General features: G+C 51.6%; 1 protein-coding gene across 1 annotated transcript in view; it reads left to right on the forward strand.

The window, feature by feature from the left end:
• Positions 1-15,430, forward strand: part of LOC140420916 (sodium- and chloride-dependent neutral and basic amino acid transporter B(0+)-like) — a 44,266-nt gene that overhangs the window by 11,304 nt on the left and 17,532 nt on the right. Inside the window, exon 4 of the mRNA XM_072505064.1 lies at positions 695-862. Within this exon, the coding sequence (XP_072361165.1) occupies positions 695-862 (168 nt within the window). The remainder of the gene's footprint in view (positions 1-694; positions 863-15,430) is intronic.

The following is a 15,430-nucleotide window of genomic DNA, read 5'->3' on the forward strand; positions in this document are numbered from 1 at the left end:
TCGGGAAACCCATGGGCATGGGTATACTGCCGGGGGACCGGAGGATCCCGTCGAGGGAGTATTCCGCTACATATGTATTTATTTTGTCTTTCAGCGACTTTGCTAATCAACATGTATTGCATGAAATGCATGAGGACAATTCCTCAGAGGGTGGCATTACTTCTGAGGATGCACCATAGCCCCAATATTAGTATGAAGCCAATTTGACAGTGATATTGTACCTGCCCTCCGTGTACCTTCCTCTGTAAATTGGTACATTCTGAGATCAACTGAGAGATTAATTGTTTCTCTGAAGATTTCACCAGGTTGCGATTTTCTGACTTTTCCACAAGTCAGAAAGACAGGAAGAACTAACTGGTTCTCTTCCAGTGATCTTAAGTTATATTATCCAGATTAACGAACAAACAAAACTCTGAGATCCAAAATACGACAGGTCCAAGACGTAAATATATCAATATTAAAGTTAGCTATCAGAAGTGTATATAAACCAGCAATGAAGTACAGCTTGTACCAATTTATTAATATTTTTAAGGAATTATGGACACACAAATACGTAACGGCGGAGATTACCATGGTAACCAACTCTAATGAAACAAGATTGATTTTTCTGACTACCTGAATTCATGTGAAATAGTTTACTTCAAATTAATAGTTTCTGCTCTTTCATTGATCCATTTTTTCCCCCCATTTTAAGGTGTGGGTATAACTATGGTCCTTTTTGGTGCAATTGATGATATTTCCTACACCTGCATCCTCGCCTACAGCCTGTACTACTTGTTCGCCTCCTTCCAAACCCCCCTGCCGTGGGCAGACTGCTTCAGCTGGTGGGGCGCAGATGAAACATGCAGCAGGACTCCCAAAGGTACTGTCTGAATGTCTATCAGGTAAAGTACAGTCTGAATAAGATAGATAAATGGATAGCATTTGAAGAGGCAGAAGAATTAGGAGAATGGGATGCAGCGATTGCAAAAAGCAAAAGATGGAAGAGGGACCATGGGAAGGTGAGAGGGCAGAAAATGGAAGCAAAACTGATAAGGTTTTCCAGTTCCAGTTACAGCATGAAGCAACACCGATATAGTCATCATATGACATTATCTTTTTTTAAAAGATAATTTTTATTAAAGGTTTTCATAAAATATCAATAACAAAATGAGAAAAAAAGAACCCAACAGGGTTAAGTACAAAACATGGTCTAGAAGAGCAACTCTCTATACCTCCTCCCCTGTACATAAATAATAAATTAACATTAACACCCTGACTTAACACAACAGGTATATACACCCCCTCAGACCCTCCAGTGTAAATAACATAAACAAAAATAAAGAACCCGCCCCCCCCCCCCACCCCCGAGCTGCTGCTGCCATTGACCAATGTCTATCGTTCTGCCAGAAAGTCTAAGAACGGTTGCCACCGTCTAAAGAACCCTTATACCGACCCTCTCAAGGCGAATTTCACCCTCCCCAATTTAATGAACCCTGCCATATTGCTGATCCAGGATTCCACGTTTGGGGGCCTCGCATCTTTCCACTGAAGGAGAATCCTTCGCCGGGCTACCAGGGACGCAAAGGCCAGAATTCCGGCCTCTTTCACCTCCTGCACTCCCGGCTCCTATGCTACCCCAAATATTGCGAGCCCCCAGCCCGGTCTGACCCTGGATCCTACCACCCCCGACACCGTCCTTGCTATGCCCTTCCAAAATTCCTCCAGCGCTGGGCATGCCCAGAACATATGGGTGTGATTTGCTGGGCTCCCTGAGCACCTAACACACCTGTCCCCAAAGAACCAGCTCATCCTTGTCCCGGTCATGTGTGCCCTATGCAGCACCTTAAACTGTATGAGGCTGAGCCTCTCGCACGAAGAGGAAGAATTCACCTTCCCTAGGGCATCTGCCCACATCCCCTCTTCGATCTCCTCTCCCAACTCCTCCCCCCACTTTCCTTTCAACTCCACCACCGAGGCCTCCTCCTCCTCCTGCATTACCTGGTAAGTTTCCGAGATCTTCCCCACTCCCACCCAACCCCCCGAGAGCACCCTGTCCTGTACTGTGTGTGGCACAAGCCGCGGGAATTCCACCACCTGCCGTCTGGCAAACGCCCTTACCTGTAAGTACCTGAAGGTGTTCCCCGGGGGGAGCCCGACTTCCCCTCCAGCTCACCCAAGCCCGCGAACATCCCGTCCACAAGCAGGTCCCCCAACCTTCGTATGCCTGCCCTGTGCCACCCCGAAAAACCTCCACCTGTTCTTCCTGGGGCAAACCGGTGGTTCCCCCGTAATGGGGTCCATGCCGAGGCCCCAACTTCCCCCCTATGCCACCTCCATTGCCCCAAATTTTGAGGGCCGCCACCACCACCGGGCTCGTGGTATACCTCCTTCAAGGGAGCGGCAGCGGCGCCGTTGCCAGGGCCCCCAGATTCGTACCCACACAGGACGCTGTCTCCAGCCTCTTCCATGCAGCCCCCTCCCCCTCCATCACCCACTTGCGCACCATCGTCGCATTGGCGGCCCAGTAGTACCCACAGAGGTTGGGCAGCGCCAGCCCCCCCCTATCTCTACTCCGTTCCAGGAACACCCTTCTCACCCTCGGAGTCCCTCGCGCTCACACAAACCCCATTATACGCCTGTTAACCCGCCTGGAAAAAGCCTTCGGGATAAACACGGGGAGGCACTGGAACAGGAACAAAAACCTTGGGAGCACCGTCATTTTGATTGACTGCACCCTACCCGCCAAGGACAGCGGCAACGCGTCCCACCTCTTGAACTCCTTCTCCATTTGCTCCACCAGCCTTGTAAAGTTAAGCCTATGCAGGGCCCCCCAGCTCCTGGCCACCTGGACCCCCAAATATCTGAAGCTCCTCTCCGCCCTTTTTAGTGGGAGCTCACTAATCCCCCTCTCCTGGTCCCCTAGCTGAACTACGAACAGCTCGCTCTTCCCCATATTGAGCTTGTACCCCGAAAAGTCCTCAAATTCCCGAAGAATCCCTCATTACCTCCGGCATTCCTCCCACCGGGTCCGCCACATACAGCAGCAGGTCGTCCGCATAAAGCAACACCCTATGCTCCTCCCCACCCCACACCAATCCCCTGCAGTTCTTATACTCTCTCAGTGCCATAGCCAGGGGTTCAATCGCAAGTGCAAAGAGCAGGGGGGACAGGGGTCGCCCCTGTCTCGTCCCTCGGTGCAACCAAATGTACTCGGACCACCTCCTATTTGTGGCCACACTTGCCATCGGGACCTCATACAACAGCCTAACCCACATGACAAACCCCTCCCCAAACCCGAACGTCTTCAGCACCTCCCACAGGTACCCCCACTCTACCCTATCGAAGGCTTTCTCAGCGTCCATCGGCACCACTATCTCCGCCTCCCCCTCCCTCGCCGGCATCATGATAACGTTCAAAAGCCACCGCACATTCGCGTTCAACTGTCTCCCCTTCACAAACCCCGTCTGGTCTTCATGGATGATCTGCGGCACACAATCCTCAATCCTCGTGGCTAAGACCTTCGCCAGCACCTTGGCATCTACATTTAGCAAGGAAATCGGTCTGTAAGACCCACATTGCAGGGGATCCTTGTCCCACTTCAGGATCAAGGAGATCAGTGCCCGGGACATCGTCGGGGGTAAAGCCCCCCCCTCCCTTGCCTCATTAAAGGTCCTAACTAACAGCGGGCCCAACAGGTCCATATATTTTTTATAGAATTCGACCGGGAAACCGTCCGGCCCCGGTGCCTTCCCCGCCTGCATGCTTCCTATCCCTTTGATCAGCTCCTCCAGCCCTATCGGGGCCCCCAGTCCCACCACCAGTCTCTCTTCCACCTTTGGAAACCTCAATTGGTCCAGGAAATGGCCCATCCCTCCCTCCTCCCGTGGGGGCTCGGATCAGTACAATTCCTCGTAGAAGTCCTGAATACCCCATGATGCCAACCCCACTCCGCACCACGCTCCCTCCCCTGTCCTTAACTCCCCCGATCTCACCAGCTGCGTCCCACTTCCGAAGCTGATGCGCCAGCATCCGGCTTGCCTTTTCCCCATACTCGTAGACCTTCCTCCACTGCACCTCTGCCTTCCTGGTGGTCACCAGGTCGAATTCGGCCTGGAGGCTGCGCCTCTTCCTCAACAATCCTTCCTCAGGCTCTTCCGCATACCTCCTGTCTACCCTCACCATCTCCCCCACCAGCCTCTCCCTCTCCCACCCGCTCCCTCCGCTCTTTGTAGGGCCTAATGGAGATCAGCTCTCCCCTCATCACCGCCTTCAGTGCCTCCCATACCATCCCCACTCAGACCTCCCCGTTGTCGTTGGTCTCCAAGTACCTCTCTGTACTTCCTCGTACCCGCTCGCTCACCTCCTCGTCTGCCAACAGCCCCACCTCCAAGCGCCACAGCGGGCGCTGGTCCCTCTCCGCCCCCATCTCCAAGTCCACCCAATGCGGGGCGTGGTCCGAAATGGCTATTGCCGAATACTCGGTATCCTCTACTCTCGCTATCAGCGCCCTAATCAAAATGAAAAAGTCGATTTGAGAATAAGCCTTATGGTCATGTGAGAAGAATGAAAATTCCCTACCCGTCCAAGACCTGGAGCGATCTAGTGCCGGATCCAACACCGTGTTAAAGTCTCCCCCCATTATCAGGCCCCCCACTTCCAAGTCTGGGATCCGACCCAACATACGCCGCATCGTCCCAGTTCGGAGCATACGCATTGACCAGTACCACCCTCTCTCCCTGCAACTTACCACTTACCATTATGTACCTACCACAATTATCTGCCACAATGCTCGACGTCTTGAATGAAACCTTCTTTCCCACCAAGATCGCCACCCCTCGATTTTTGGCATCTAGCCCCGAGTGAAACACCTGACCTACCCACCCTTTCCTCAGTCTTACCTGGCCTGCCAGCTTCAGGTGTGTCTCCTGGAGCATAACCACATCAGCCTTGAACCCCTTCAGGTGCGCGAACACGCGGGCCCGCTTAACCGGCCCATTCAGTCCCCTTACATTCCAGGTTATCAGCCGGATCAGGGGGCTACCCGCCCCCCCTCCCCCGCCGACTAGCCATGACCCCTCCTCGGTCAGCCACGCGCCTGCACCCCACACCCGGCTCGTTCCCCACAGTGGCATACCCCTGTCTCGACACCCCACCCCCCCCCCCGCTCGCTCCAGCTCCTCCTTGACCTTAGCAGCAGCAACTCGATTCCCCCCCCCCACCCCCAGCTAGGACCCATCCTAGCTGGTTTACCCGCCCCATTGCACTTCCGCAAGTCAGCTGACTCCTGCTGACCCCGGCCACTCCCGCCTCCCCTTCGACTCCTCCCATTGTGTGGCACACCCTCCTCTCCCGCTCCCCATCCACAGGCTCTCCCCCTCCCCCTCCGTTCTAACCGCGGGAAACAATCCTCGCTTCCCCCCCAGCCCCGCCCCCCCCAGTCTTCGGCGCGGGAAAAAAGCCCGCGCTCTCCACCTACCAGGCCCCGCCACCAACCAAAACAGTGCCCAAACCGCCCCATCCACCCTCCCCAACGCGAAAGAGAAAAACACAGAGAAAAAGAAGCCCAAAACAATGCAAAGGCCCCCCCCACCCCGAACCAAAATTAGGCATAACATATCCACCGCAGTCCCCAATCGCCCATCCCGACCCTCAGTCTGTGTCTAGCTTCTCGGCCTGAACATAGGCCCATGCCTCCTCATGAGCCTCAAAATAATGGTGCCGGTCCTTGTAGGTAACCCACAGTCGCGCCGGCTGCAACATGCCAAACTTCACCCCCTTCTTGTGCAGCACCGCCTTCGCTCGATTGTACCCGGCCCTTCTCTTCGCCACCTCCGCACTCCAGTCCTGATATATCCGAACCTCCACGTTCTCCCACCTGCTGCTCCTCTCCTTCTTGGCCCACCTGAGCACACATTCCCGATCGATGAACCGATGGAACTGCACCAGCACCGCCGGCCGAGGCCCGTTAGCCTTGGGCCTTCTCGCCAACACTCTATGGGCCCCTTCCAGCTCCAGGGGCCCCTAGAAGGACCCCGCTCCCATCAGCGAGTTCAACATGGTGACCACATAGGCCCCAACGTCCGGCCCCTCCAGCCACTCCGGGAGGCCCAGAATCCGCAGATTCTTCCACCTCAACTGATTCTCCATCTCCTCGAACCGCTCCTGCCATTTCTTGTGGAGCGCCTCGTGCGCCTCCACCTTTACCGCCAGGCCTAAGATCTCGTCCTCATTGTCAGAGATCTTTTGTCGAGCCTCACGGATCGCCACCCCTTGGGCCGTCTGTGTCTCCAGCAGCTTATCAATAGAAGCCTTCATCGGCTCTAGCAGGTCCGTTTTAATCTCTCTGAGGCAGCGCTGGATACCCTCCTGTTGCTCCTCCGTCCACTGCCTCCACGGTGCCTGGTCTCCGCCCGCCACCATTTTTTCCTTCTTCCCTCCCTTCTTCTGGTCCACCACCACCTTTGTTGTCGCCCCACTCCTAGTTAAAGCCATATACTGATGAGGAGCTATTATTAACTCCTTCCCACACCGGGAAACGTTGAAAAAGTGCCCTTGGGGGCCCTGAAAAGAGCCCAAAAGACCGTTTCTGCGGAAGCAGCCGAATGTGCGACTTTGCTCCGCATAGCCGCAACCGGAAGTCTCGAGAGGGAATCCTTTTGGCAGTGTTCGCTTCATCAATCAGCCACCAAACGTCTGTGAAAACTCCTGAAAAAGGTCTGAGAGTCTGTTCCAGAGGGGAGCTGCCGAATGCGTGACCTACTCCTCCATGGCCGCCACCGGAAGCCTCGTCCCCGCTTCTTCAATGGCCTTGGTAGATCTCTTCACAGTTGTTCCCTCTGCTGCTAGAATTCACCTTTAATAGAGGCCCTCAAGTCAGCTTGCAGCTTTAAGCTTGGCCTTCCCCCGCCTGCATGCTGGAAGAGGCCCCTCTCTCTCCCCTGCAGTTACAGTCAAATCTTTTACTGTTTCTGCCAGGTCTGTGTAGCACCTTCGATCACACACAAGGTGAGATGTAGAGAACTTCAATCGAGGCTTTATTGAGCAGACTTGTTCCCCAGCAGCTCAGTCACAGAATGCAGCTGCGGGGAGTAAACCAGGTTCTTATACCCCGCCTATCTGGGTGGAGCCCAGTAGGCGGCAGATCCAATCAGGACCCAGCATCTGTCCTCCAATAGCTCCTCGGCATTCATGGTGTACCGTATTACCCCTAATACATACCACCACATTCTCCCCTTGTTAAAAAGGAACCCGGCGGGGTGGTGGGTGGTATGGTGGTAGGGGTTTACAGGGTCGGTGCCTTAACCATTAAACTATATACAACCATGCCGCTTTTACTGGGCCACTGAATTATTCACATTTTACCCGATTAGCAGCGTTAACTATTTACAACAATGCCGCTTTACTGGGCCACTGAATTATATACATCTTAAGTCGACTCGATGAGTCGAGATGGTGCTCTGGTCGCCCTCTCCGATCGTCGCAGCCCGGGTGGTGGTGGTGGTGGTGGTGGTGATGCTGGCTCAGGTCCGGTCGACTCTGGGAGCATCGCGCTGTCCCTTTCTGTTTCCTTACTCCTGGGCGGGCCTGGGAGGAGAATCGATCCCCCCGGGACGGGGGTGGCTGTGGGGTGCACCAGCGGGAGTGAGGGGGTGGTGATTGGTGTTAGGGGGGTGTGGGGAGCTCCGGCGGGCGCCAGATCCCGCAGAGAGACCGTGTCCTTTCGGCCGTCTGGGAACGCCACGTAGGCGTACTGCGGGTTGGCGTGGAGTAGATGTACCTTTTCCACCAGTGGGTCTGATTTGTGCGCCCGCACATGTTTCCGGAGCAGGATGGGTCCCGGGGCTGCCAGCCAGGTCGGAAGTGACGTTCCAGAAGTGGACTTCCTAGGGAAGACAAGGAGACGCTCGTGCGGCATTTGGTTCGTGGTGGTGCACAGCAGGGACCGGATAGAATGAAGGGCATCCGGGAGGACTTCCTGCCAGCGGGAAGTTGGGAGATTCCTAGACTGTAGGGCCAGTAGGACGGTCTACCAGACTGTTCCGTTCTCCCTCTCTACCTGCCCGTTCCCCCGGGGGTTGTAGCTGGTCGTCCTGCTCGAGGCTATGCCCTTGCTGAGCAGAAATTGACGCCACTCGTCACTCACGAAGGAGGACCCCCATCGCTATGGATGTAGGCAGGGAAACCGAACAGGGTAAAGATGGTGCAGAGGGCTTTAATGACCGTGGCCACGGTCATGTCGGGGCAGGGGATGGCGAAGGGGAAACGGGAGTATTCGTCAACGATGTTAAGAAAGTACGTGTTGCGATCGGTGGAGGGGAGGGGGCCTTTGAAATCCAGACTGAGGCGTTCAAAGGGACGGGAAGCCTTTATCAGGTGCGCTCTATCTGGCCTGAAAAAATGCGGTTTGCATTCTGCGCAGATTTGGCAGTTCCTGGTGACTGTTCGGACCTCCTCGACGGAGTACGGGAGGTTGCGGGCCTTTATAAAGTGGTAGAAGCGAGTCACCCCTGGGTGGCAGAGGTCCTCGTGGAGGGCTTGGAGGCGGTCCACTTGTGCGTTGGCACATGTGCCGCGAGATAGGGCATCGGACGGCTCGTTCAGCTTTCCGGGACGGTACAAGATCTCATAGTTGTCGGTGGAGAGTTCGATCCTCCATCGCAGGATCTTGTCGTTCTTTATCTTGCCCTGCTGTGCATTATCGAACATGAAGGCTACCGACCGTTGGTCAGTGAGGAGAGTGAATCTCCTACCGGCCAGGTAATGCCTCCAATGTCGCACAGCTTCCACTATGGCTTGGGCCTCCTTTTCTACTGAGGAGTGGCGAATTTCTGAAGCGTGGAGGGTCCGGGAGATAAAGGCCATGGGTCTGCCCGCTTGGTTGAGAGTGGCCGCCAGAGCTACGTCGGATGCGTCGCTCTCGACTTGGAAGGGGAGGGACTCGTCGATGGCGCGCATTGTGGCCTTTGCAATATCCGCTTTGATGCGGCTGAAGGCCTGGCGGGCCTCTGTCGACAGGGGAATAGTAGTGGACTGGATTAGTGGGCGGGCCTTGGCTGCGTACTGGGGGACCCACTGGGCGTAATAAGAAAAGAAGCCCAGGTAGCGTTTCAGGGCTTTGGCACAGTGGGGAAGAGGGAACTCCATGAGGGGGCGCATGCGTTCAGGGTCGGGGCCCATCACTCCATTATGCACTACGTAGCCCAAGATGGCTAATACATACCACCACAGTCTGGTAACCAAAAGACATACCATTCCTGGGGGACACTGTCAGGGGAATGTTGCAGTCTTCTTCCCACACTGGGAAATGTCAGACAAATGCCGTGGGGGCCCTGTAAAAGAGCCCAAAAGTCCGTTCCAAGCGGGAGCTACCGAATATGCGACCTAGCTCTGCATAGCCGCACCCGGAAGTTCATATGACATTATCAGACACTTTGCTTCCCTTCTTTAGATTTTAGTCTCCATTTTTGCTGATAAACAGAATATCAATATTCATTCCAAGCCCACCGGCTCCTACAGCTACCTTGGCTACTTGCCCTTCTCAGTTTTTCCATCTCCATTACATCTACTCCAGTGATGCTACATCTCACACCGGTGCTTACGATAAGCCTTCCCTTTCCTTTAGCCAAGGATTTGCTCCCCATTATTTGGCAGGACCCTCAACCATGTCCAACCCATTTCCTGTATTTCAACCCTTACCACTTCCCTTCCCTTAAGAAGAGATCCCCGTGTCCTCACTTTCCACCCCGCCAACCTCCGTATTCAAAGGATTATCCACCACCATTTTTGTCTACTGTAGCATGAAGCCACCACCAAACACATCTTCTCATGTCACCTTTCCAATTGGACCGTTCCCTCCATGACAACTGGGCCCTTTCCTTCATCACTCCTAACACTTCATCCCCATCCTACAACACACTTCCATGCAATCATAGGAGATGCAAGGGTGGCATGGAAACACAGGCCGGCATGATAGCACACGGTAGCACACGTGGCTAGTACTGTGGCTTCACAGCACCAAGGTCCCAGGTTCGATTCCATGCTGGGTCACTGTCTGTGCGGAGTCTGCATGTTCTCCCAGTGTCTGCGTGGGTTTCAACCCGGTGCTCCGGTTTCCTCCCACAGTCCAAAGATGTGCGGGTTAGGTGGATTGGCCGTGCTAAATTTCCCTCAGTGTCCAAAAAGTTTAGGAGGGGTTATTGGGTTATGGGGAGAGGGTGGTAGTCAGGGCTTAAATGCAGACTTGATGGGCCGAATGGCCTCCTTCTGCACTCTATGTTCTATGTAGCATGAAGGATAAGCAGTGATTTACTTATCCTTCTTTCAATTTAGTCCACTGTACTCACTGCTCATAATGCTATCTCTCCACAGGTGAACATCCTAGTTCAGTCCGCAAACTGAACCCCAATTTTCCAATCATTTGCTGGTTCAATTAATCATATTTCTGTTCTCGACCTGCTATAATGTTGAGGCAAAGCCCAATACAAGCGAGAATACCAGCACCTCATCTTCTGATTAAGCACTTTACAATCTCTGATCTCAACCATGAGTTTGACAATTTCAGTCCATGAAATGCGTCCTCCATTTTGATTTAGTTTCCTCCCAAGTGCGATCGTCTATCTTCTTCTTGTTACGGCATCCTGGGCCCTGGAGTCACAACACTAGTGAATTAACTAATAATTCTTATAAAAATACCCGAAGTATTTCGTCCTTCGCTGCGCAATAATCACAGTCATCTGGTTTGTAAATGTAAAAATGATTACAGTTTAGTCATACCAAGAACTATCATATGAAGCAAATATAACAGGTTAACGACAAGCTAATATCTACTACCCATTTTAACTACCGCACCCTCTACTCACACACACAAGACAGACAAACACAGAGGGGTGAAAAAATTATAAGGATGAAAGTCATAAGGGGCTGGATTCTCCGTTTTGGGGACTATGTCGTAAAAATTGTGGCCTTTCACGCAAGAAAAATTGACGTCAATAGGCCACATATTCACAGCCCCGCAGGGGGCTAGCAGGGACCTGTTTTGAAGCTCGCAGCTTTATCTGCAGATATGGGCCCCTGCATATCCAGGTCAGAGGCCGCGCATACACACGGCAGCGGCCTCCAGCAGCCGCGCCATGCTCCATGGTGGACTCAGACCACGTAAGCTGGACCTCGTAAATAGTGCCCCAATCGGCCGCGCGCCCGACCCAGACCGGCCTCCCATAGTCCCATCCCCGACCATGGCGGCTGCGGACTGATTCTGCAGCCTCCACATGAGTATCCCGAACGGCTGGGACCATATTAGAAATACGTCGTTGGGACTGCGGCCGGTTGGTGCAGAGAATGGAATGATGGGCCGCTGGCAATGGCTGCAGTGGGTGATACGTGGCGCGGCGTACTTCCCGGGTATGCAACTTTTCGGGGGCCGAAGAATCGAGGAACTGCCACCAGTCCCGATTCCATGCGCAAAAGTGGATTCTCCGCCCCAACCCTGGATGTGATTTCAGCGTCGGGGTCCAGAGAATCCAGCCCAAGAGCCTTTGCTTCAGATGGTGGCTCTTTTAGCACACTTTCTTTTTTTTAATATAAATTTGGAGTACTCAATTCATTTTCCTTAATTAAGGGGCAATTTAGTGTGGCCAATCCACCTACCCTGCACATCCTTTTGGGCTGTGGGGTTGGAACCCACGCAAACACAGGGAGAATATGCAAACTCCACAAGGACAGTGACACAGAGCCAGATCGAACCTGGCACCTCTGTGCCATGAGGCATCAATGCTAATCACTGCACCACCGCGCTGCCCTTAGCATACTTTCTTAACAGCAAGCTTGCAGATTAAATTCTTTGGCTTGCAGCATGTAATGGTCTTCTTTGGAGAATCATTCATTCAAGGTCCCTAAAGTTTGGAAAATGTAATACTCAAAGGAAACAGGCCTTCTAGAGAAAGACACCATGGGCAGGGTTCTCCGTCCTCCCAGCCCTGATTTCCAGCGCAGAATGCCTTCATCACAGTGGGATTCTCTATTCCCGCAGTCAGCCAATGGGGTTTCCCATTGTGGGCCACCCCACACCGTTGGCAAAGGTGCATTGGTGACGTGGCAGAGAATCCCGCCGACGGAGAATTCCACAGGTTATTTATCATACTGGGCCTCCAGCTCAAGGTTCACATTCAGGTGTCTGTCTTTCTGGAGAGACACTCTATATCAAATTAAACCTTACTTTCAGCTTGTGGTTTTTCTTCAGGCCCCTTGAATCACTACAGTGCAGGTGGCCAGTTGGCTCATTGAGTCTGCACCGACCCATTGAAAGAGGACCCCACCCAGGCCCATCCCCACCCTATCCCCATACCCCAGTAACCCTACCTAACGTTTTGGACACTAAGGGGCGATTTATCATGACCAATCCACCTAAATTACACATCTTTGGACTGTGGGAAGAAACCGGAGCACCCGGAGGAAACCCACGCAGACACAGGGAGGACGTACAAACTCCACACAAGCAATGACACAAGGCTGAAATTGAAACCAGGTCCTTGGTGTGTGAGGGAGCAGTGCTAACCACTGTGCCACCTAGTCAGCCCTCACAATGGCCTTCTGGAGAGAATTAACTGGATCTTCTTGGAGTTAGTTGGATCTCTTCAGCAGGCGTACAGGATCAAACTGAAACCAAGCTCACGCCTCGGGGCTCTGTTAAGCAAATTAGTGGGATCAGATCCAATCATCACATGCTACCAGCTGAGCACAGCCATTTGGGCCAATTCATTGGCTACTAGCCAATCAATCAAACCAAGTTCTCACTAATGCAAGTCGACAATCAGTTGAAACTAGCACAGCCTTCCAGATACTTCTGTTTGACTCAGTGCCTTAAAGTGAAATGTCCATCAATCATCAATAGATCAAAAGTGCAACAGCAAATCAAAATAAACGGATAATAAGGGAATCATAGAATTTATAGTGCAGAAGGAGGCCATTTGGCCCATCAAGTCTGCACCGGCCCTTGGAAACAGCACCCTACCCAAGTCCACGCCTCCACCTCATCCCCGTAATCCAGCGACTCCACCCAATCATTTTTGGACACTAAGGGCAATTTAGCATGGCATAAACAGGGAATAAGCAGGAAGGACCCTTACATTCTCATGTTCTTGCTTTCAGAAATTGCTGACCTTTATTCTGCTTTCAACATATTCTACTATTTTGTTTTCAGACAGTCCTGACCTTTATTCTGCTATTAACACCTGTTGGACCAATGTTTAGGGTCTATAATACTGTCTTGCCATTCCTTTTGCCTTGTGTTCTATGAAAACATTGTTGTGTGATCTCCCCCAGCCTCTAACCTATCCCTGACCTACTTAGCTCCAACTGCCCTTCTCCCTTACTTCAACAGCAGAAAACACAAAACATCCTTATTTCTCTTCAGTTCAGAAGAAGAGTCTTATTGGACTTAGAATGTTAACTCTGTTTCCCTCTCCACAGATTTTGCCAGACCAGCTGGGTTTTTCCAGCATTTTCTGTTTTTATTTCAGATCGCTAGCATACGCAGCGTTTTACTTTTACTCAAAGAAATCTAGCATGTCTTGGAAAGGTCCTTCCTGTTTATTCCCTCATTTCACTTTTCTTTTATTTTTGCCATTACATTTTTGATCCATGGACGTTTAATTGACCTGTGACTTTAAGGCAAAGCAACTTGTACCTTTAATTCAAATAGAAAGGCCCAGAAGGCTGTGCTGTTTTAGATTAGTGTTTGCAGATTGGCCAGTGTCAGTAGTGACTCAGTTTGATTAATTTGGCTGGTGGTTAATGAATTGTTCCAAAGGGATGTGCTCTGCCCGGTAACAGGTAGCGATTGGATCTGATCTGACTGGAACGTTTTTAGAGTCACGAGTTTGCAGTTTGGTTTTACTTTTGATTCTGCAGCTTTATTGAGGTTCTGACTAATTCTCCCACAAAAGAAGGCGCTAAACTCTCGTTAGGAGGCGATTTGGAGGCCTGACTCTCTCTCTCCACCAACACTGGGTGTCATTCTCTCGAGACTGCAAATGCTTTATCAAACCCCGACCTGAAAACATGGATTGATGTGAAATAAAGTGTCTATCAAGAAAGATATAGGCCTGGGTGTGAACTGAGGTGAAGGTCCTGTTTGATAAGAAATAAAGCGCCTCGCCAGAAAGCCTGCTGCCAGTGAGTCCTAAATTTTCTAACCTGGATGAATGACTGCAAAGAAGGCCATTACTAAATATAAACCAGAGACTTTCATCAACCAGGAGGCACTGTGAGGAAAGTGTGCGAAGGAACCACCATTTGAAGTAAAGACTCTTATTTTTTGACCTTCATCCTTATTTATTCATACCTTCCCCGCTCTGTGTTTGTCTTGTGTGTGTGGGTAATGGGTGGGTCAGTTAAAGTCGGTAGTTGGTTAGCTTGTCATTATCCAGTTATATTTACTGCATATTTCATCACCATTCTTGTTATGAATGAATTGCGTTTTTACTTACAAACCTGTTGATTATAATTATTGGGCAGCAAGGACCAAAGTCTTCGGGAATTTTATAAGTACTATTGGTTAGTTCACTTGTGTTGTGACTCCGGGGAAAGTAGGGTTAGAATTGACCGGGCACTTGCCCCAGGAGGCGTAAGTCTCGCATGGAGTGGCCCTCCTTCTGTAACACATCTGCTGTCATTATGTTCTCGAGTTTTTTCTCATTCACCTGTGGAAGGAGCAGTGCTCCGAAAGTTAGTGATTCGAAACAAACCTGTTGGACTTTAACCTGGTGTTGTTAGACTTCTTACTGTGCTCACCCCAGTCCAACACCCGCATCTCCACATCTTTCTCTTGGGTGCTTGCAGTTTTTCTATTTCGCATCTGCTTATTTCATCCGTAAGGTTTAAATCTGGGAATACACATTCCACACCTTCTCCCTAGTAAGAAGTCTTACAACACCAGGTTAAAGTCGAACAGGTTTGTTTCGATGTCACTAGCTTTCGGAGCGCTGCTCCTTCCTCAGGTGACTGAAGACGTATGCTCCAGAAACATATATATAGACAGATTCAAAGATGCCAGACAATGCTTGGAATGCGAGCATTAGCAGGTGATTAAATCTTGACAGATCCAGAGATGGGGTAACCCCAGGTTAAAGAGGTGTGAATTGTGTCAAGCCAGGACAGTTGGTAGGATTTCGCAGGCCAGATGGTGGGGGATGAATGTAATGCGACATGAATCCCAGGTCCCGGTTGAGGCCGCACTCATGTGTGCGGAATGTGTGTTTCTGGAGCATACCTCTTCATTCACCTGAGGAAGGAGCAGCACTCCAAAAGCAAGTGACATCGAAACAAACCTGTTGGACTTTAACCTGGTGTTGTAAGACTTCTTACTGTGCTCACCCCAGTCCAACGCCAGCATCTCCACATCATCTTCTCCCTAGTGTTAGCATTCTGTGCACAAATAAAAGGCCTCGGA

The sequence above is a fragment of the Scyliorhinus torazame genome, chromosome 5, assembly GCF_047496885.1.
Source record: "Scyliorhinus torazame isolate Kashiwa2021f chromosome 5, sScyTor2.1, whole genome shotgun sequence".
Taxonomy (NCBI): domain Eukaryota; kingdom Metazoa; phylum Chordata; class Chondrichthyes; order Carcharhiniformes; family Scyliorhinidae; genus Scyliorhinus; species Scyliorhinus torazame.